At 57.3% G+C, this 20,655-nt stretch overlaps 2 protein-coding genes across 4 annotated transcripts; both read right to left on the bottom strand.

Annotated features, from left to right (window-relative positions):
* Positions 1-29: 29 nt before the first annotated feature.
* MYBPH (myosin binding protein H) lies at positions 30-7,846 on the bottom strand. Its single transcript, XM_045455798.1, is given in 15 exon segments — positions 30-67; positions 335-407; positions 409-522; positions 648-784; positions 2,006-2,165; positions 2,757-2,896; positions 3,102-3,193; positions 3,195-3,300; positions 3,664-3,756; positions 6,210-6,333; positions 6,335-6,381; positions 7,133-7,267; positions 7,385-7,418; positions 7,421-7,618; positions 7,838-7,846. Coding segments are annotated over 15 exon segments (1,500 nt in total).
* Positions 7,847-10,668: 2,822 nt separating this feature from the next.
* On the bottom strand, positions 10,669-19,757 carry CHI3L1 (chitinase 3 like 1). 3 transcript variants are annotated; one of them, XM_045456420.1, is made up of 10 exons: positions 19,488-19,757; positions 19,223-19,252; positions 18,077-18,278; positions 17,518-17,574; positions 16,747-16,897; positions 15,540-15,661; positions 14,119-14,242; positions 13,219-13,401; positions 11,568-11,684; positions 10,669-11,323 (listed from the first exon to the last, which is right to left on the bottom strand). In XM_045456420.1, the coding sequence occupies exons 1-10, from the start codon at positions 19,540-19,542 to the stop codon at positions 11,183-11,185; spliced, it is 1,182 nt and encodes a 393-aa protein (XP_045312376.1). In that variant the 5' UTR covers positions 19,543-19,757; the 3' UTR covers positions 10,669-11,182. The 3 variants fall into 3 exon arrangements, with proteins under 3 accessions (XP_045312376.1, XP_045312377.1, XP_045312378.1); XM_045456421.1 differs by having other exon boundaries at positions 19,500-19,757; XM_045456422.1 differs by having other exon boundaries at positions 19,518-19,753.
* Between the last annotated feature and the right edge of the window lie 898 nt (positions 19,758-20,655).

The raw sequence follows: 20,655 nt of genomic DNA, 5'->3' as shown, positions 1-20,655 counted from the left end.
CGTGGCTGAGGCCGGAAGAGATGCCGCAGTTAGAGTGGGGGAGGGGGACAGCTGCAGGGGCCCCGAGCTGGGGGCAGCGGGACAAGAGGGGCTCAGGGCTACACCCCTTCACCCCAGTCAATGGATCAGTCTGAGTGGCAGACTCTATTACCTCCTTTCCCTACACCGGGCCAACCTCCCACTTGGAAAATCCTTCTGACAGCCAGACCTCTCCATATTTACCACCCCTCTGTCTTGCCTTGATTTCCAGCACCCAGCCTCATCTAGCCCAGCAGGAGAGGCGGTGGCTTCTCCTCTTCTCCTGTCCTTGGGAGGACCCTCCTCATAACCTTACCTTTGACCTCCAGCCGGCAGGCCACAGATGCCTCCCCTAGCACACTGATGGCCTTGCAGGTGTAGAGCCCGGAGATCAAAGGGGCTGGGCTTCCGGATCTCCAGGGTGCAGACACCTTGCTCAGAGAGGGCGTGGTATTTGGGGTCACCCTGGATGTCCATTTTGGTTTTCATCCAGATTATCTTGGGCTAGGGGAGCATCGAGAGCAGAGGAGGGCTGGGATGGGCTTTGAAGGAGCTGCCTGCCTAGATTCAAGCCACTGCCCCGCCCGCCCCCACCCCCACCAGGACATAGCAGGGCTTCACCCCTTCACCTTGGGCAGTGCTCGGACCCTGCAGAAGAGCTGAGTGCTGTAGCCCGGGGTGGAGGTGTGGTCAGCCAGGGGCTGGGTAAACGAAGGGGCTTCTGAGAAGTCCTGCTCGACAAACCCTTTAGGCTTGGCAACGATATCTGGGTTCGGGAGAGAAAGGGGGGCAAATTCGAGGTTATAGGAGTAGACCTCTTAGAACTAACCCCATCCATTTGCCTAAAGTAATCACGATAGCTTACACTTAGGCGGCTCATTTAATCTGCATCGTGTCCCTCTGCCAGCGTGAGTGTGTTATCCCCATTTGACAGATGGGAAACTGAGGCCTTCATGGATGCGTGTCTTGCCTGATATCACTTGGTGAGTTTGGGGTTTAAAGGGTAGAAAATTACACGAGGACCATGGCTCTCTGATCAGAGAGCTGCTGGTCTGGAGAAGGATCTTAGCATCACAAGGGCAGGCAACAAGCCATTTCATGGCTGCCGTCTGTGGCAGGATCCCAGGCTCCCGTGATCTTGGAAGCCAGGGGTGGCCAACATGTGGGAACGTAGAGCCCGAATGTCTCAAAGCGGCAGAGGAAAGCTGGGACCACGGCTGGGCGGGTCAGCGAGGGGACCGAGAGGGGACTGGACAGGAAAACTGGATAGAGGAGAAGCTCTTGGCTGAGGCTGGGGACCTACAACCCAGAGATACCATATTTCATTTCTGTTGGTCTTGGGAGACCTGACTGGCTTGCCTTTTTTAAACAAACATTTCTTCCTAATTCTGTGTAGCTCGGGCCGGAGTTGAAAAGAGTGTGCCTTCCCAAGCCCACGCAGACTCTGCATGGGGGTGGGGGGAGCTGGAGGTCACAGGGCGACAGGGAGAAAGGGCTTGGCATCTCACATTTGACTCAAGCAGGCCGGGTGCCTGTGTGGAGACAGTAAATACCCCTTTCTTATCCGTCTCTGTGGTGTTGTATTAGGGTTGCGAGGCTTGTGTTTTAGCAAACTCACTGGACAATACCCGCCCACGCGCACTGCCCTTCAGAGCGGTTCTCTTGGGACACTGCGCATTAGCCCCAGTGACTGCTACGATGCCGGCAGCCACCAGCAACAGCAGACTAAGTGCACAGCCTCCCCAGGGGTGCATCTCGTCTGTTCCGATGTGTTTGTTAAAATCAATCAACTGCATGCATTTCTTTACAGCCGCTCGTGGGAATGCGTGAGTGCGTGCGGAGCTGTGGCAGGGGCGAGGAGAGGGAAGCCAACGTCCCGGCTCGCGGCCCCCACCAGAAGCCCGCAGGGAGGGACGCTGACATGCCAGGAAAGGCCGAGCCCGGCAGTCAGGCCTGGCTTGGTGTCTGCTCCCAGGCCCAGACCCACCTGCCTTCCGGATCCGGGCTGGCTCCTTGGTGACAGCGGCCAAGGTGCTGAGTCCACACAGGTTCTCTGAGAAGACCCGAAAGGAGTAGGCGTTTCCCACGATGAGGTCAGAGACGGTGCAGGTGGTCGGGTGGTAGCGCTCCAGCACCGTGAACCATTGCTGCGGGAACCCCAGCCCTGTCGTCCTCCCCTCTGACCCCTGCCCTTGCCCACCTGGCTCACCCTGCGGTCCCTTCCTCCTTGGGGCTCATTCCATGCCCTTTTCCTGGGGGCTGAACCATCCAGCTTTGGGAGAAGGGGTCCCTGGGTCACTCAGATGATCTCTCTGGGGTCCTCAGAGAATTCTGGATTTTTACCACTCCAGGGGTGGCCTGAGGACCTGCAAACTCACAGTAACCTGGGAACTCCTTGGAAGTGCAGGATCTCAGTCCCCACCCCAGAGCCACTGAGTTAAAATCTGCATTTTAGTGAGATTCCCAGGTGATTCATAGGCATAATTACATTTCCAGAAGCACTGCTCTAGACCTTGCAGGGCCTCAGAGAGTCACACACACACACACACACACACACTCCTTGCAGTCTTCAGGAGGAAACTGAGGCCCAAGGAGGACAGGGATCTTGCTAAAAGCCACACGAGGAGTCACGTTAGCGGCAGTTAGACCAGGACTTGGTCCCTGGACTCTTGGAGGGCTGGGCCTTCCTGGCCACCTTGGGCACTTCCCCCACCCCACTCGGCTCCAACAGGCCTCACCCCTGTCTTTTTGTTTGCCTTCTGCACCACGTAGCCCAGGAGCTCTGTGTTGCCTGGGTCCTGGGGTGGTATCCACTCAAGGGCAACGTCATAGCCCCAGACGTCCAGGAGCCGGACGCTGCTGGGGGGCCCAGGTTTCTCTGCAGGACCAGAGTGTGAAGAGGGAGTGAGGGGGGAAGGCTGGGCTTGCTACAAACCCCCCCCCCCCCCCCCCCCCCCCCCCCCCCAGCCAGGATCTGGCTCCTGTCACAGTCTCTGGTCTGATCCCTTCAGCTGTCAGCTCTGGGGTAGGAGGTGGGGTATCTGGACCCCCAGCAAGTCAACTCTGCCTCCCCTGACCCGTACCAACCACCAGGATGTCAATGGCTGCCCTGGCCTCTGAATCTTCGAGATGCACAGTGAGCTCATAGCGGCCTGAGTGGGAGCGCTGGGCCGAGGGCGGAGTCCTGGTCCCTAGTGCACACATGCACTCGCTGGCTGTCCAGGGCGTGGCCACTGTGGGTCCAAGAGGCCTGAGGCTTGGGACTCCCCCGGAAGGGAGGAGCTTTCAGGGCGGGTGCAGGAGGCTCCAGCACCCCCATACCCACTCAAGTCCAGGGATCTCTGGAGCCGTGCCCAGGGGAACCGGCTTCATCAGCCCTTCCCAGGAATGGCAGCAGAAGTTGGAGACACACGTGCTGTTCACAGCCTCGTTCTCCAGGTGTCCAGCCAGCCCTGGGACCACCCGCCCTGTCCACAGGCTGGAGAGTCGCAAGAGTCCCGTGTACGACAGAGGGAGGGTGAAGCTATCGTGGTGGGTCTTAGGCCAACCTTCATGGGGATCCTGACATCCCCTGGGCTTCTCTGACACATCTCAGATGGGGGCCCTGATTTCCGCCCAGGTCGTTATCCTGGGCAGGAGCCACACCTACCTGGAAGGGGATTTGCAGACTGACGGTCTCTCCCACCTGGCGGATGTAGGTCTGACGAAGATGGCAGGGGACGCGGACCTTGGGGGCCTCTGCGTCAAAGCGAGAGTTTAGGCTTAGCCCAGCAATAGGGTTGCTGGTTGGAGGCTACTGTGGCGGGGGTAGGAGACAACTGGTGAGGGTCACTGGCTGGGCAGGAGGGCTCCAAGGGGTGTTCCGCGGCTGCCTCCTTGGTGGGCAAGGCAAAGCTTACTGCTGGAGATCCATGGGCCCATATTCCCTAAGGTGCTTGGGGAATTGAGAACCAGGAGGTTCCAGGAGGGCAGGGCCTCCATGGTGTGAAACAGTAGGCATCCCGGGCACTCCCTTGGTGCCCTGACCTTGTCAGGCTGGGATTTGCCCTGCAGCCCAGGCATTCCTGGGCTCCAGATGGGTCCTGGCGGGCTCCTTAGCTCCCCCTAGCGGGGAATCAGGTGTGGTACCTGTTGGCCTTCATTCCCAGGAAAGGCGTCAATGCCATCTTCCTCCGAATCCAGCACCTTCCTTCCATTCCGCACCAGCCATGGGCCTCCAGAGAAGCCCCTCTGAAATCGATTTGCTCACTTCTCTGTCTCGAGGCCACATGGGAGGATTAGGAGCTTTCCCTTCTTAAATGAGGCCGGAGCAGACATACCCCTTTGTTTCTCCATCACCCCTCTCACTGCCTTTCAGTCTTACAATTGGGAAATCCTTCCTGAAATCTTACTTCAGTCCCATGCCAGGGCAGGGAGCCACCTTCCTGACCGTCACCTAATCAGGTGCAACCGTTAAAGCCACTGGGCATTCCAAGGGAGCCTGCAGCGGCCCCTGCCATTGTACCCCCTGGGCGGGGCAGCAGTGGTGGTGGCCGGGGCCCCTCAGCAGGAAACAGGTGGCAGCAGTTGGTGGGTGGCACACAGGCTGGAGGGGGAGGAGACGGTGGGAAGGAACACTGTGTCTCCACGGATTAGCTGTGCAGGCACTTGGCTCTGGGAGCCTAAGGAGCAGAATGCTCCAGGGGCAGCTGCAGGGGGCCAGGAATGCTTGGCAGCTCCAGGTGGCTAAGAAGGGACAGCTGAGCAGCTGAGGATTCTGGACAAGGTCCCCACCCTGCCCTGCCCAGGAGGAGGGCCTGGCTGGTCCCTCTTTGTTCACGGCCTCCCCTCCCTCTTCTCTCCAGGAAATCCCCTCCTCGCCTGCCAGAGGAATGTTAATGGAGTCGTGGGTGCTGAGTGTGGCTGGCTCCTTCAGTGTCGTGCCTTGGAGCAGAGGGCCCAGGACCTGCACCCTCTCCGAGTCTGAGCCCCATGGGGCAGGTCCAGGACCCTCCCAGCCAGGAGGGCTTCCTGGCACCTCCAGGCTAGAGTCAACGTGTCCATACTGTGGCTGCTAGGGCAGGGCCATGTCTCACACTCAGAGGATGGGAAGGTCCCAGAGAAGACTCCCTGATGCTTGGTGGCACGTGAACGGTCTTGTGTGGGAGTCAGGCTCTGGGATTGCCGCTATTGGGCTGGGTGACCTCGAGGGAGTCCCTGGGCTCCTTGGGACCTGCTTGGCTTAGATGGACCAGCCGTGACAGTCTAGGATTCTGATCTCACTAGCCCCGTGGCCCCACATCTCTTGGGCCTTGAAGTCGAGAAGTATTTCCTTGAATCCAAACTTGACCCCTCCTGTGGCCATGAAGCTCACTCCTTTTTGGAGGGCTTGTCCAGAACTGTGGGGGAACACTGTCCCCCTGTGGGTGTGGGGGAACAAGAAGGAAGGCCACCTGCTGGGCTGTGTCTCTCTTCACCCTGGGCCCTGGGCTGTCCCCAGAGACCTCGGATCAGACCAAATGACTCACTGCCATTAACAGACTGAAACCTGAGCAGCTCTGGGAGGGGAGCAAGGGTAGGCTTGAGGGTAATGCACCCTGCAAATGGAAATCTTAGCAAGGGGACAGCAGCTGGCCTCCTAGGTCCCCAGTACACCGCTGCCCTCTGGGGATGGAGAAAACTTCCCAGGCCTTCTGCAGGCTCTCGTCTTCCTCCCACCGGGGACATGGTGGGATAAGAGGCAAGCGAAGACTTCTCTCAGTTACAAAACCTTTGGGACGATCTGGAACCCAGGCCATAGGACAAGAACAGAAAATGGGCAGAAAATGAGCTTGCGTGGCCGCTGGAGGGGCTCAGATTAGATAGGAGGAAGAACAGGATGGCTCCTAGCATTGGGACCCTGAGGCAGGTGACTTGGGGAACTTGAGCTTTCAGTTCGGGGGGGTCAGGGAGCCCTTCCCCCCCAACGCTTGGGGGCTGGGCCACTCCGGGAAATAGCGTCTTTGACCTCCAGAGGCTTGCTGCTGAGGAACCTGGAACTTTCTTAAGGCAAGCTGGTGATAGCACGTGGGTTGTGCTCATGACGGTGAGATGGGGGGGGGGGGGGAGAGGACGGTCCTGTTTCCTTGGCCTGATGGCCTCCGTTTTCCTACCCATTGGATGAGGTGCCTGGGAAGGGCTCGGGGAGAAGGAGACGAAAGGGTGGGCCTTACCTATCATCTTCTGGATGTGGACAGGCTGCTCTAGCACAGCTGGTGGGCCGGCCCCCACAGAGCTCACTGCAGCCACACGCAGGAAGAATTGGTCTCCTGGAGCCAGGTTCCGCCCGGTTGGTCGGCTGGGTCACCATCATGGGCCGGGCATTCATGGGCACCCCCTCAGAGGCTGTGGCAAATGGGGAGCAGGCAAGGCCCCCGCTTCATGGCCATGGTCATCCTTCTCAGAGGGGCTTTCTTTTTCCCTGGTGATCTGGGGAAGTTGACCTCCCTCTCTGAGCCTCATTTCTTCCTTGCTCCCCTTCCCTGACTTGTCAAATGGCATCGAACACCCCTGGTGTTCGAGCCCTGGAATGGTGGCCAGAAAAGCCCAGAGAGGGTTGGACACACTTGCCATGTCATGCAGCAATGTAGGGGCAAAGGCAGAAGCCAGGCTGAACTTGGCCACCGTGGAGGTGAACGGCACAGAGGCAGCAGGAATTGGGCCATTGCCCTGGTCCCCCGTTTCTCCTCACGGTCTCCTGCTCTCAACTGTCCCCTACTCCCTGCTTTTCTGGTCCTCACCTCCGGCTCGCCCTCCCCCAGCAGGGCCCTCTGCGACTCAGCATCTCCTTCCCTTCTCAGCAGAGCAGCACCCAAGGGACCCCTACCCTTCTATCTGATACTTGCTCAGAGGCTCCCTGGAGCTGGAGGACAGGGGGTCTCCCGAGGTCATTTGGACACCCCCCTGCCTCAGAGGTACATGGAGTGAGCACGAAGTGGGTAGGTGAGTGGGTTGAGGGGACCACTTGCACTTCATCCTTCTGTATCTAGCCGCCCCCCCACCCCAGACTGGCCCAGCTGCAGGGTCTGGGGGCTTGTCCCTCCTACCCCCCAGCCCACCACCCCTGGGTGTACGCAGGGCTTAGCCCAGAGCTCACCTCCCTCTCGGCAGAGCTCTAGCAGATGGCCCTGGAGCCCGAGCCGCCCTAGCCTCTCTGGGGGCTCCCAGCTCACGGTCACTGAGCTGTCGCTCACATCCTCCATGGCCAGCAGCAGCGGGGCACCGGGGATGTCTGGGAGAGAAGTAGGGAGAGATGAAGAGGCCTGTGGTGGAGAGCTCTCCCCGCTCCCCTCCATTCCCTGCCATTCCCTCCCCGCTTCCCTCCTCCACCTGCCCCGTCTCTTGTCACCTTCATTTGGAGGTGCAGGTTTAGTGGCTGCGGGGGTGTGGGGGCCGGTGCCTGAGGGGCGGGCTCCTATGGTGCGGGAGCCTGCTCTTCCCCAGCAGACTCCGATGCTGCCGTTTCTCCAGAAGGCTCTGCGCTGGGTGCCTTGGCAGACTCAGAGGCGGTTTCCTCCGGACCACAGGCGGGGGCCTCCGAGGTGGCTTTTTCTGTTATTGCTGCGCCGGCTGAGGGGTCAGGCTGGAGTGTGCAGGGGTCAGCAGGGGTAGGTCTGGACCTCCAGGATGCCTGGGACACCTAGGCCCAGGCTTATATAGTCAGGGGCTGCCCCACCCCCAGCCAATGATGATTCCCAGCTGTGGGGTCAGGTCAGGTGGGAGGACTGGTGGGGTGGGGAGACGCCTAGGCCAGGAATAGCTCTGGGGGAGGAACTGCAGGGTCCCTTGAGGCGCGCACTACCTCGTCCATCGCTCTGATCGGACCTCAGCGGCCAGGGTGCTGGTGCCCGGATGGCAGGAGGGCGCAGATGGGTGAGATGGGACGTTGCCTCTGGAGGTTGTGCCAGGAGTCAGGGCAGTGGGAACAAGAGCTCCCATCTGGAGAAGGAACCCAGATCGGGCATTGTGTTTGGCCTCTGTGGAGCCACTTGTACCCAGGGCTTCTCAACCTGGGTGCTGGGACCCAGACAGCCTGAAACAGCCCTCCCTGGGGAGCCCTGCCAGCTTTGCCCTGGTATTCCACACTCCCCTTGGCCTCACATTCCCTGGGCATTCTCACTTGTGCTGTGTGAGGCTGAGGGTTCTAGAGAGGGAAGGAACTGAGATGCCCAAGGTGGGGCTAGTTGGAGGAAAGTCTTCCAGAAATGGGACCCTGGGAAGGGGGTCCAAGGCTTCTGGCCACTGCTTCTGCTGGAGAGGCTGGAGAGGACACCGTCTCCGCGATCTCTGCTCGGGGCCTCAGTTTCCCCATGTAGTACAGAGAGCCCTGTGACAGTCCCCTAGCCCTTGGGAACGAGATAAAGTCACGAGGCAGAGCTGGAAGAGACCCTGGAGGAGGACAGCACTCTGAAACTTCTAGACTCTTGGCAGCAGGGCACGGGCACGGGCATTTGCAGTGGGGGCGATGAGGCAGCTGCAACCAAACGTCTAGTCATTGATTCATCCATCCAATAAAACATTAAGATTGGTAATCATTTAATAAGCCTGAAAATACCACGTGCCTGGGAGAAGGGGAAGCAACAGGAACCGTCATGGCTCGTGGGAGCGGAGATCGAAGAAATCCCTTCGGAAAAAGCGAGACAGTATCTAGTAAAAGTAGACAATGGGCTTATCTGTGACCTGTAGTGACACCCCTGTAGTGACACCTTCACGCACGTACCCCCAGAGACACGCACAAAAACATTCACAGCAATCTTATTTGTAATAGCCCGCGCCTGGTGAAAACGGCTGTCCCTCAATAGCGGAATGCATCGCTATTACATCATCACACAGCATCACGGGGCGCAGGGGTGCGCCTGTAATCAATCCAAAATACGGAAGGAAATGAACAAACTTCAGCTGCGTGGACGATCTCACAGACGTAATGGCGAACGAAAGGAGGAAGGCTCGCGGAACGGGGAGATCCCATCCGCGTTCAGTTCAAAGGCAGGAAACCCCAGGCTCTCTTTCTCGAGGGGCTTCCATAGGTGGTGAGGCCGCAGAGGAAAACAGGGGCAGTCAGGACAGGGGCTGCCTCGAGGCAGAGGGCCGGGGAGGTATGTGATGGTGGAGTTTCAGGAGCACTACTGAGGTCTCACTTCCTGTCCTGGGTGGTGGGTACGCAGGTTTTCACTAGTTACTAATTCTTTACATTAAACAAATACATTTTATGCACCCTTTAAAAATATTTTGTTTAATGTTTATTTATTTTTGAGAGAGAGAGAGAGAGGCAGAATGTGAGCAGGGGAGGGGCAGAGAGAGAGGGAGACACAGAATCCGAAGCAGGCTCCAGGCTCTGAGCTGCCAGCACAGAGCCCGATGCAGGGCTTGAACTCAGAGACTGTGAGATCATGACCTGAGCCGAAGTCAGACGCTTAACTGACTGAGCCACCCAGGCACCCCTTATGCACTCTTTAGCATGTACGATATATCCCGTAATTTAAAAATAAATACACGTGTCATTTATTTAGGGCCCTCAGCCATATGCATGCTCTCCCCCTAGCCGGGGCTGGCCACACAGGAGTGGGGCCGCCTTTCACGGCTGGCTGTCTTCTTTGGGGAGTGGCAGCGGAGGGTTGGAGAGCCTCGGGGTCCAGCCCTGCCTGGGTGCCTGTGTCCTCTACCAGGTGACTCAGTGTCCTGCCAGGCAGGGGGCGGGCCCTGGAGACCCCATCCCCATCCCTGGCCTCTGACTCTGCAGCTATAAGTGAATGTGACTAACTCTGCAGGCCCCTGAGTCAGCCCTTCGGAGCCTGTCCCGGACTGGGGGAATGGTGGCTCTAGGAAGGAGGAGGGGGGTTGGCTGCCCCGGAGGGTTTTCAAAGACCCTTGTGTGAGGGGGTGGGCGAGGGGCAGGGATTGAGGGTGCCTGGTCCCCCTCTCCAGCAATGAAATGCCAGGTAACCCCTTCCCCCCATTAACTCCGGCCAAGTTCTCATTTTCTTTGCCTTTAGCAGGGCTGTGACCTTGGGATCAGTTGCGTTGGCCCAGCTCCAGCTCGTTCAGATTTGAAGGTGGCCAGTAGGTACTTCCTTCCCTGCACCTCTAACCCGTGTCACAAACCACTAGGCCAAGTCACAAATAATTCCCTCCAAACAGAAAGGAATCCACACATAATTCTCTTTGACTTTGGAGTGTACATCTGGGGTCTTGGGTAGAAGGCATGCCTGGGGCCCTGGGAGTGCTGATGAGGGCATTTCTACTTCATAAAGGCTGGAAGACTGGCTTGTCTTCTGAGCCCATCACATCTCATCTATATACCTATCCCATCTGCCTGCCACCTGCTGTCCCTGGTCAGCCTGAGCAGAGGAACCTTGGTCTCTGCTTGGGTTGAGGGCCGAGTGTGTCCTAAGAGGGGAAGACAATATTTGAACGGCCATCAGCCTTGTTGGGTTAAGTCCACAGCAGATAGATCTGCAGAGGCTGGCCTTCTTTGGGGACCCTCTGGAGCCCAGTGGAGGCCAGGGTACCTCACCTGCTACAAGCTCAGGGCCCTCAAGCCTGAAAGAAACGAATCCAGCCAGAAGAGATAGGGGAGGGGAGCCCAGGGAGGGTCCCACTGGGCCACAAAAAGAGACTGAAGCCGTACCAACACACCATTAAACTCTGGTGATTTATTGAGCAGCCGTTGGGCAATTAGGAAAGGGAAGTAGGAGGGGAGACCTAACATTCCTGGGTGCAGGTTTCAAGTTGGGCTTCGCTGAGGGTGCAATTACTGTGGCCGCTCCTTTGAGAGTGACGTTTGGCTCCTCGGTGGGAGAGTTGGCCAAAATGGGGTCCTTTGGCAAGGAGGCTTGGGGGTAAGGGAGTTGGAGAAGTCCCCGTGTGTGGGGCTGGGGTCATTGAGCATTTTCATAAAGCAGCAGGTGTGTGCTGTCCCCATGGCTTACACTGTGCTGGCCCCCAGGCCTTACCTGCCCGAGTCCCTGCCTCTACCTGCTTGTCCACTAGAGCTGAGCTCAGATGGCTTCACTGTGGCTGTCTGCGTGGGGTCCAAGGGAGGGAGACTGAGGCTTAGTCGGGGACTCAGAAGGGTGGGCGATCTGGCTCCCAGCCGGCTGGAGCCAAGGGGAGGGGCAGCCCTGCCCCACCGTGTGCAGGACAAGGGCTAAGCCGCAGCGAGCGCATCCTTGATGGCAGTGGTGAGAGGGAAAGGCAGACCCTGGCCACAGAAGGACCCCCGGAAGTCATCCAGATCCACAGCCCACACCATGGCACCAGCCAGCTGCCTGCTCCTCAGGTACTGAACCTGGAAAGGAAGACCCAGAGTGGGCGGAGCTGGGTTCCCTGGGCTAGAGTGTGTATGAAGGGAACGTGCCGCCTAGGCCCCTCCCCAGGGAAGGAAAACAGCAGGTGCCTCAGACCTGACCGTCCCCCCCCCCCGCCACCTCAATAACCCAGCTCCACCCTCAGTGCAGGTGACCTGACTCTGGCTGCTTGGAGAAGGGGTTCCCTCTCCCTCTTCATCCCGGGGCACGGCCTTGAGGACCTACCTTGTTTTTGATGCTCTCCTGGTCATCGTACCCCACCCACTGGTTGCCCTTGGTGGCATAGGGGACCTTCTGGACAGAGAGTCTATGGACCGCGGCTCCCTTGAGGAAGTCACAGATCTGAGCAGAAAACGGGGCAGGGGTGGCATGGGGAGCTGTGTGAGACTTCGCAGGTCACCGAGGAGATGCCATTCTCCAAATCTCTTTCAGCCTCTGGCTTCATCCTGCTGACTACATCTGTCCCCAGCACTGCACCCCCCCCAGCTCAGATTGCAGTCTTCATGCAAATTTATGTAAAGCAGATGCAAATGCCCTATGGTTCTATGGGTGCTGTAGCCTGAGGGCATTCAAGGGACTCTGGTTTGCTTCTGGTATTTTTTTATTTTTTTTAAATTTTTTTTTCAACGTTTATTTATTTCTTTGGGACAGAGAGAGACAGAGCATGAACGGGGGAGGGGCAGAGAGAGAGGGAGACACAGAATCGGAAACAGGCTCCAGGCTCTGAGCCATCAGCCCAGAGCCCGACGCGGGGCTCGAACTCACGGACCGCGAGATCGTGACCTGGCTGAAGTCGGACGCTTAACCGACTGCGCCACCCAGGCGCCCCATCTGGTATTTTTTTAAATATACTTTATTGTCAAACTGGCGACCACACAGTGAGTACAGTGTGCGCTTGGTTTGGGGGGTAGATTCCCGTGATTCATCGCTTACATGCAACCCCCAGTGCTCGTCCCAACAACTGCCCTCCTCGATGCCCATCACCCACTTTCCCCTCTGCCCCGCCCTCCGATCTACCCTCAGTTTGTTCTCTGTATTTGAGTCTCTTATGGTTTGCCTCCCTCCCTCTCTGTTTGTAACTACTTTTTTTTCCCCTTCCGTTCCCCCATGGGATGCGAACTGGTGGAGCCACTCTGGAAAACAGTGTGGAGGTTCCTCAAAAAACTAAAGACAGAACTACCCTAAGACCCACTAATAGGTCTACGAGGAATTTACCCAAGGGATACAGGAGTGCTGATGCATAGGGGCACATGTAGCCCACTGTTTATAGCAGCACTCTCAACAATAGTCAAATGATGGAAAGAGCCTGAATGTCCATCCACTGACGAATGGATAAAGATGTGGTTTATAGATACAATGGGATACTGCTTGGCGATGAGAAAGAATGAAATCCGGTCATTTGCAGCGACGTGGATGGACCGGAGGGTGTTATGCTGAGTGAAATAAGTCAGTCAGAGAAAGAGAGATATCGTATGTTTTCATTCAGATGTGGAACTTGCTTCTGGTATATCTTAAACGGGGATGTGGGAAATGATGGGTTGACACTAAGGACTGGCTCGAGGCTGTACAGCGGGGCAGAGGCTGGGGCAAAACAAAGAACCTGGCTTTTAGCCACCGCTCTCTTCCGGGCTGGGAGGAAAACTCCGACTCGGTGGCCAGAGGAGTATCTGGGAGGTTAGCGGTGCAGACCCACTGTGCCTTCAGGAGACGTAGTACCAAGAGGCCTGACTCCCCCCTTCCTCCTCCTCAGGGTGCAGTGTTTGCTGGAATGTGTTTTTATTCCCAAAGGAGCGAATGGGGGGGGGGTGAGGTGGGAAGCTCACCTTCCCCAGGGCCTCTGGGTGTGTGGGGATCTTACCTTCTCCCTCGTGCATACCTCATAGTAGGCCAGGATCCCTTCCTCCTTGGTGAACTGGCCTGGTAATCCGGGCCCGGAGATTGGGGCCCCCACAGCCGTCTTGGAGGAGGCCAGAGTGAAACTCCTCCCGAAGGCGGGGATGCCCATCACCAGCTTATTGGCTGGGGCCCCCAGCCTCAACATGTAGCCCACGGCGTAGTCCTGGCAGGGGAGAGGTGGGGAGAGCATGAGCAGTTAGGGGAACGGCAGTGCAGGACAGGTGAGATCATACAATTGCCGGTGCTGCCCTGACGGGCGAGCTCCAGGTCTGCCGTGCATCTGGGATTCCCTTCCTTCCGGGAACTGATAATACCAGTCTAAAATGCATTTTGTAGGGACGCCTGGGTGGCTCGGTCTGCTGGGCACCTGACTCTTGGTTTCGATTCAGTTCATGATCTCACGGTTCCCGGGAGGGAGCCCCTGGTCAGCACTGCGCTGACATCTTGGAGCCTGCTTGGGACTCTCTCTCCCTCTCTCTGCCTCTCCCCTGCTCATTCTCTCTCTCTCTCTCTCTCTCTCTCTCACACACACACACACACACAATACATAAAAATTGAAAAATGCATTCTGTAGTTTCATTCTCGAAAAAATTGTCTTACGTATAGGAAGTGATTATTACTATTTGGCAGCCAATCAGATGATCGGCTCAGGTTACCCAGCAAGCGAAAGGTTGTTCTAGACTAGACTCCTGCCTCCTCCGTTCCGGAGCCGTGGAGAACTCACAGACTTCGCGCCTTAGTTTCCTCATCTGCAGAGTGGGCCCCATAACGCCTCCCTTGCAGGAATTCCTGAGGTGCACAGGCTTGGTGTGTGAGCCCTGGCAGGTGACAGGTGTCTGAGGTCCTTTCCTGGCTGGCCACCCTCCTTCCAGACACTCACGACATTGTTGAATCTGTCAGCACTTTTATCCTCCGGGCCTCGGAACAGGGGGCTATGATGTCCTGTGGTCTGACGCCAGGCTCCGTGAAAGTCATAGCTCATAACGCTGATGAAGTCCAGGTGTCTGGGGAAGAGAGGTCAGAGGGCGAGGCAGGAAATTAGAAAGGCATCCATCAGCCCAGCGCGTCGTGAACAAGGGGAGGCAGGAGACAGGCCGTTAACCCAAAGCCCCCGTAGGGAACCTGTGATCCACTGTCCAGGCCGCCTGACCACTTCCACCGTGCTGCGCCCCCAGGGGGTGGGCTCAGAGCCCCACAAGTGCATTTAAGGCAAGAATGGAACTCTTCTGTTATGCCCCCGGCACACATTTGGGAACTGGCTCTATCCTGCCTCCTGCCCTCCACGTCTGCCACCTTCATCTTAGTAAGAGCAGATTAAAAGCGGCACCGAGGGGCGCCTGGGTGGCTTAGTCGGTTAAGCGTCCGACTTCAGCTCAGGTCACGATCTCGCAGTCTGTGAGTTTGAGCCCCGCGTCGGGCTCTGGGCTGATGGCTCAGAGCCTGGAGCCTGCTTCCGATTCTGTGTCTCCCTCTCTCTCTGCCCCTCCCCCGTTCATGCTCTGTCTCTCTCTGTCTTAAAAATAAATAAAACGTTAAAAAAATTTTTTTTAAAAGCGGCATCGACAGACAGCCTGGTGGGGACGGAGCTGGACCAAAAGACGCACTGGGGTGGGGAGGGAGGGTTACACGCACGTGGGTGAGAGGGACCACAGGTAGGTTGTGTGAATATGAGCCTCAGGTGTTCGGGGCAAATGGTTGAGAACCGCCTAGTTCCTACCTCCTAAACGATCAACGTAAACACTGCATCTACACCTCCCCAAATTCTACAGATTCTAAAAAGTCACAGGAAAGAACCTTCGTTCTTTATTCCCAGGTTTCTTAAGCTCCATGTCTTTGTTCCACTGCGACATCAGCCCCGCTGGGCAGTGAGCGGCTCATTCTCACGTGCATCAGGGGGCAGGGGGAGGAGGAGGGATGCACAGAGCGGGGGTCGACCGTGTGTGTGCAAGCACACGGAGGCGGTGCAGAAAGGCACAGTTTTCTTGCCGCAGTCCGGCATCTCCAGTGACCAGCACTCTGTGGAGAAAAGCCTGGTGTGGAGGAAACGTCCCTCAGTGGCTGGCTGGTTGGCATATCATTTCCTACTTCCTTTTCCACAAATACCTTCATAGAAACTCTCCCAACTGGTTAGCACAATCCCCCCAGGGACTACTATGCCCCCATTTGACAGATGGGAAGACCGAGGCGCAGAGAGGGGAAGTGACTTGCTCAAGAGCACACATCAAATGTGTGGAAGAACGGGGACTAGAAATCCAGTCTTCTGACTTTACGAGGAGCGCTGGGGCGGGGCGGGGGACTCACGGGGATATCTGGGCGATGTCATAGCCGTTGTCGATGGCAACCTTCCCTGCAGACACGGCTGCGCTGAGCAGGAGCTGTCCTGCTCCCCTCTGGGCTTCCCTTGCAAACTCAGCCTTCATTTCCTGGTTGGGAGAGATGCAGGGGAGTGAAAGGGGCCCCGGCTGTGTGACAGGGAGCCTGGTGAGAGAGACAGAGGTCCCTGAGCATGTCATTGGCTTTCCCCATCTGCTGGGCTCCCCAACCTGACAGGGCTTCGGTGGAAATGATAAAGCAACCCATTCACCTTGGGCTTCCCCATCCTTCTCCTAAAAAAACCTGTTTGGACCAATCACATCCCCACACCCCACGCATACCCATTGACACTCAGTCGCTCCCTGTCCTAGAGGGACCATGAGGACAGACGGTGATCCTAGTTGGCCCACAGGTCAGGTTGGAAGAAATTTGCTTTGCGGTCTGTTTTGTTCAAGCCAGTACGTGAGACGACAAGATTGAAGTGGTCTTTAAATGTACATTTAGCGGTCTTTAAAATTAAAATTATATCGGTACTGTGGACAATTTATTTAAAAAAATTTTTTTGGTTAATGTTTATTCACTTTTTGAGAGACAGAGACAGAGTGTGAGCAGGGCACGGGGCAGAGAGAGAGGGAGATACAGAATCGGAAGCAGGCTCCGGGCTCTGAGCTGTCAGCACGGAGCCCAACATGGGGCTTGAACCCATGAACTGTGAGATCATGACCTGAGCCGAAGTCGGACGCTTAACCGACTGAGACACCCAGGCACCCCTTGTGGACAATTTATTTAGGTGATCACTCTGTCCCTGGGGTAGTGGAGATGCTTGGGCTGTTGTCAGATGTGGCCAAGTGTCCCCAGTGCGGGGCATGCTGGGTAGCGGGCATCATCAGTTTGGGACCAAACAGTGGATGATGATGCCACCCCACTAAGTGGGTGCCCGGCCTCCTGCCTCGGAGGACCCCAGCCCACCTCCCATCGTGTTAATAAGACGTCTTCCTTGCTGTGTAAGATCTTGGGGCACAGGCCAGTTCGTCTTTCCCATCCCAGGACCCCGTGGCCAGGAGGTGTCAGGCCCTCTCTGCCCGCCCTCAGGAGGCCAGCAGCTAAAGACCACTCCCGCCGCCCCCCCCCCACACCCCCTGGTGCCGGCTCAGGTCCCCAACGTCCCCACCCCTCTCCCCAACCCCACCAGTACCTTGACCAGGGTGGTGAAGTAGGGCTTGTCTCTCCGCCCAGGGTGGAGCCAGGCCAGGTCCAGCCCATCAAAGCCATGGGTTCGCAGAAATGGCGGCACCGACTTGATGAAAGTCCGACGACTCTGGGTCGTGGAGGCTATTTTGGAAAATCTAGGACCCAAATCACCCCAGTAGAGGGCTCAGTACCGACGTGCTGGGAGCCTTGGCCGTCGGGAGGGATTTCTGAGGCACGTGCAGCCGCGGGCCTGGGCCCCACAAGCTCTAGAAGGGCATGGCTGGGACGGGACCCCGCTCCAGGCATCTCAGAGATAGCTTCTGTAGTGTCATTTTTGAAAAAATTGTCATATGATCCAAGCCACTTTGGAAAGGTCATAACCCGCACCTCAGTTTCCTCCTCCGTGAAGTGGGGATCCTGACCCTCTTTCACAGCGCTGCTGCGGGGATTTCCTGTGACCGTGGCTGGATGGGTTGCCCGACATGTAGCGATCACTCTTTATGTGGCAGCCGGTAGGGCCACGTCTCCCCTCCTTTTTAAGCCCTGCTCCAACCCTACCCACCCCAGGGAGTCCTCCCAGGCTGTCAGCACTCCGTGTGACCCTCTGCGGGACCCTCTCCCTCTCTGGGCTCTGGTTTCTTGGCTATATGTGGGGTGGGCGCCTGACAATCATTTAGGCCTAACCGGTCTGGAGCCCCCGTGACCCCGTAGAGTGGGTGGGGAGACCTACGCCTCCTCACCCCCATTCCATCAGCCTTTGGGGGATGGGTCTTACCTTTGAGAACCAAAGCTCCATCCGCCCACAGACAGAAGGGTCTTCAGGTTGGGGTTCCTGTGGGGAGCAGGGAGGCGGGGGGGGGGCCGGCGTGGAGTGAGGCTGTTGCGACACCGGCTGGCCCCTGTTTGGGAGGCTGTCACAGGCTTCTAGCTTAGGTGGGATGCCTTTCCGACCCTGAGAATCAGGATTCTAAGAGGCATAGACCTTGCAGCTGTCACTCTGAGGTACACTGCCCATTTTTGTTCCCCTGAGTGGGGAAGCTGGGATATGGCAAAATAGAGTCATGAGTATTTTCTGGGCCTGGGCTTCCTGGAGAAGCACCTCCAGTGGGGGAGAGGGCTCCCCTCAGCCCGCCTTCCAGAGCCTGCCTCTGTCGTCGCCAGATATGGCCCAGCACGTGCCCTCATCGCCTGCTCCCTCGGAAGCCCAGGCCCTCCCACTCCCCACCCCGGGCCCCGGGGGCCCTCATCCATCCTCCCGAGCAGAGGCACCCTGCCCTGGGACCAGCCAGCCCCGCCCTGCATCTCCCTCCTTTCCTGGCAGCCTGTGGCCCGACCTGTCCTTGAGCGTGTTCAGCGTGTCGTAGAGAGTGACATCATTCCACTCCCAGGTGTCGATCTGATCGTTGCTGATGTTGGCAAAGCTGTAGATGACGTGGGTGCAGAGGAAGGGGTCGATGGCATCTGGGAAGCAGCTCCCATCACCCTCCCGGTACTGGGACCAGCTGGTGTAGTAGCAGACCAGTTTGTACGCAGAACCTGAAGACGGAGCCCAGGGTGGCGCCCGAGCCAGGACTGAGCCAGGGGGCCTCTGGCTGAGCCCCGTGCCGAGCGCCGATGGGGCACTGGGCGCTGGGGCCGAGATGTGAGCAAACTTAGAATTATAAATGCAAGGGGCTGGCTTGGTTCCCTCTGCCTCTGATGAAAATGAGGCCGATTCTGAAAATGCTTTGAACAGATTAAATGCCGTGGATGAATATCCTGTAGACTTAGGACACGGCGCTGCGTGCACTGAGGGTAGGGGCTGGTGAATAAAGGTAAAATAGGGCTCGGTGCAAGTAAAGAAGGCTTCCTGGAGGCAGTGGCTTTGAAGGAGAGGAGGGACCCAGCCCAAGACGGCAGGTTCAGAAGACCCTGGCCCTCAGGGTGGAGCCTCGCAGATCCTGCAGCGTCGTTGATCATTGATCGGGGCCGCTCTGGCCCGTTTCTTCTCTGCCTTCCTGCGGGAGTGTCCCTAACTTGTCACCCACCCACAGTGGAGGTCCCCAGGCCCCCTCAGCCTGTCCCCCAAACTGGAGCACAATCGCAATGGGCCAGGAAGTTCTTCTCCTCGTTCTAAGTCCTCCTGCTGCAGAGTAGGCCTTTTCTGCCCTCTTGGTTATGGAGGAAGAACCGTGGGCACCACTCCCCCGTGCTGCTTACCGGGCCCATGGGTGGTGCTCACCAGGCCACGAGTCCAGGCCTTCATCGGACCCGAGCCTTTGAAGGGTTTTTATTTTGAAAATTTTCCAATACACAGAAAAATACAGAAGAAGAGTGTAATAAACATCCATATGCTTATCACCTTGGTTTAACAAATGCTAATATTCCCGAGCCATTTGAATCACAGAAGACAGTGGGAAGGGCTCCCCTCTGCCAAGACTTCATCCACATCACCCTCATCAGACCCCTGTCTCCCGTGACTTGAAAGAGGGGTTACTTACAGCTCTGGAGCAGCACCAGGACCGCAAAGCCTGAAGGGAAATCCAGAGTCAGACCCCCTGTGAGTACATCCTGCCCTTCCTTTCTGCTCACCCCCCCTTCCAGGCAATCTAGGGGTTAACACCATTTGCTCTGGTCCCTCCTCATCCTCTTCTTCCTCCTCCCCCTCCTCCTTCCCTCCCCCCCCCCACCCCCAGCAGGTAGGAGGCCAGCCTCTCTGTGCAGTGGCTCTGTGGGCGATCTCTGGCTCTCAGCCTGAAAACGCACAAGCAGAACAGCCTTGACCAGACCAGAGACCTGTCTGAGCCGCCCTCAGAACCATCCTGGCTGCAGCAGAGAGGGACACGGTGTGGCCAATTCCGGTGCCCTCAGCTCCTGGTGTCCAGCTGCTTAGATAGGGCTTCTTCCCCACACCTCACACTTCCTTTTTATACCTGTCCCACTCCACTCCCACGAGCTCCAAAACGTCCCATTTATGGGAAGTGACCCGTGTGGAGGAAGAGGAACTACTGTGGCTGGGACTCGCAGGGGAGGAGCGCTGTGGGCTGCCAGAGGAAGATTGAGAAACCTTGGAGAGTTTTGAAAACTCGGGCCAGGTCTTCAGGAGGCATGTGCCACCCACTGGGGTGATGGTCTGGTGACTCCTGGGTGAGTGACCCAGCCTTATTCCCAGAGACCTGCCTCCCTTGCCTTCTGCCCACCCCACCCCACCCCCACCTTTCTGCCTGCAGTCTCCCAGCTTTCCTAGCAGCCTCTGCCCCTTTGCATCGCCAGCCCTCCGTCCAGGCCCCTGGCCAGGTGGAAACTGGGCACAGTGAGTTCTGTAACCCGCAGCACCCCAAACAAGGCTGTGATTTCCTTTCTCCCCAGGCCAGCAGCATCCTGCCTGACCTGCTCCCCACGCAGGCTTTCTGTCTCCAAGCCTGTTTCCCACAGCCTGGCCTGTGAGTCAGCTGAGGCTCAGACAGCCTTTTAGCGATTGATGGGCTAATTTTTTTTTTTTTAACTTTTATTTTAGAACAGAGAGAGAGAGTGCGCACGCGCTTCCGATCAGGGGAGAGGGGCAGAGGGAGAGGCAGAGGAGAATCGCAGCAGGGAGCCCAACAACATGCTGATTATTTTCTAATGGAAAGCTGCAGAGGAGTGGGAAATTCCCTGGACTGCTCTCAGGCCTGCTGCTGTTTTGTTTTCCTTTTTGAAATTCCAGTTATAGGATTTGTTGCCAACCTGGGGCTGCAGTGAATTGCCACAGAGTTAATTCCCGCAGTTCTGGATTTCCCCCCAGGAGCAGATCATTCCAGAACATCGATAACCTTCATAGTCTCTCTCAGTGATGCTCCTGAAACCCACACCTAATGATGTCACGCCCCCCCCCCAAGTCCTCCTGTGACTCCTTATTACTCTCAGGGTAAGAACAAAAAACTTCCTTAAAAAA

The sequence above is a fragment of the Leopardus geoffroyi genome, chromosome C3 (assembly GCF_018350155.1).
Source record: "Leopardus geoffroyi isolate Oge1 chromosome C3, O.geoffroyi_Oge1_pat1.0, whole genome shotgun sequence".
NCBI classification, from domain to species: Eukaryota; Metazoa; Chordata; class Mammalia; order Carnivora; family Felidae; genus Leopardus; species Leopardus geoffroyi.
This window is presented reverse-complemented; position numbering and strand designations above follow the sequence as displayed.

Bases quoted from the DNA above. Each gene is read 5' to 3' on its own strand.
- CHI3L1 (XM_045456420.1), bottom strand. From the start codon at position 19,542: ATGGTTCTGAGGGCGGCTCAGACAGGTCTCTGGTCTGGTCAAGGCTGT. The intron at 19,253-19,487 runs GTGCGTTTTCAG...ATTTCCCTTCAG, and splicing joins TGGTCAAGGCTGTTCTGCTT to GCTTTGCGGTCCTGGTGCTG. The intron at 11,324-11,567 runs GTAGGTCCTCAA...CTTCCTTTCCAG, and splicing joins AGGAGAGCATCAAAAACAAG to GTTCAGTACCTGAGGAGCAG.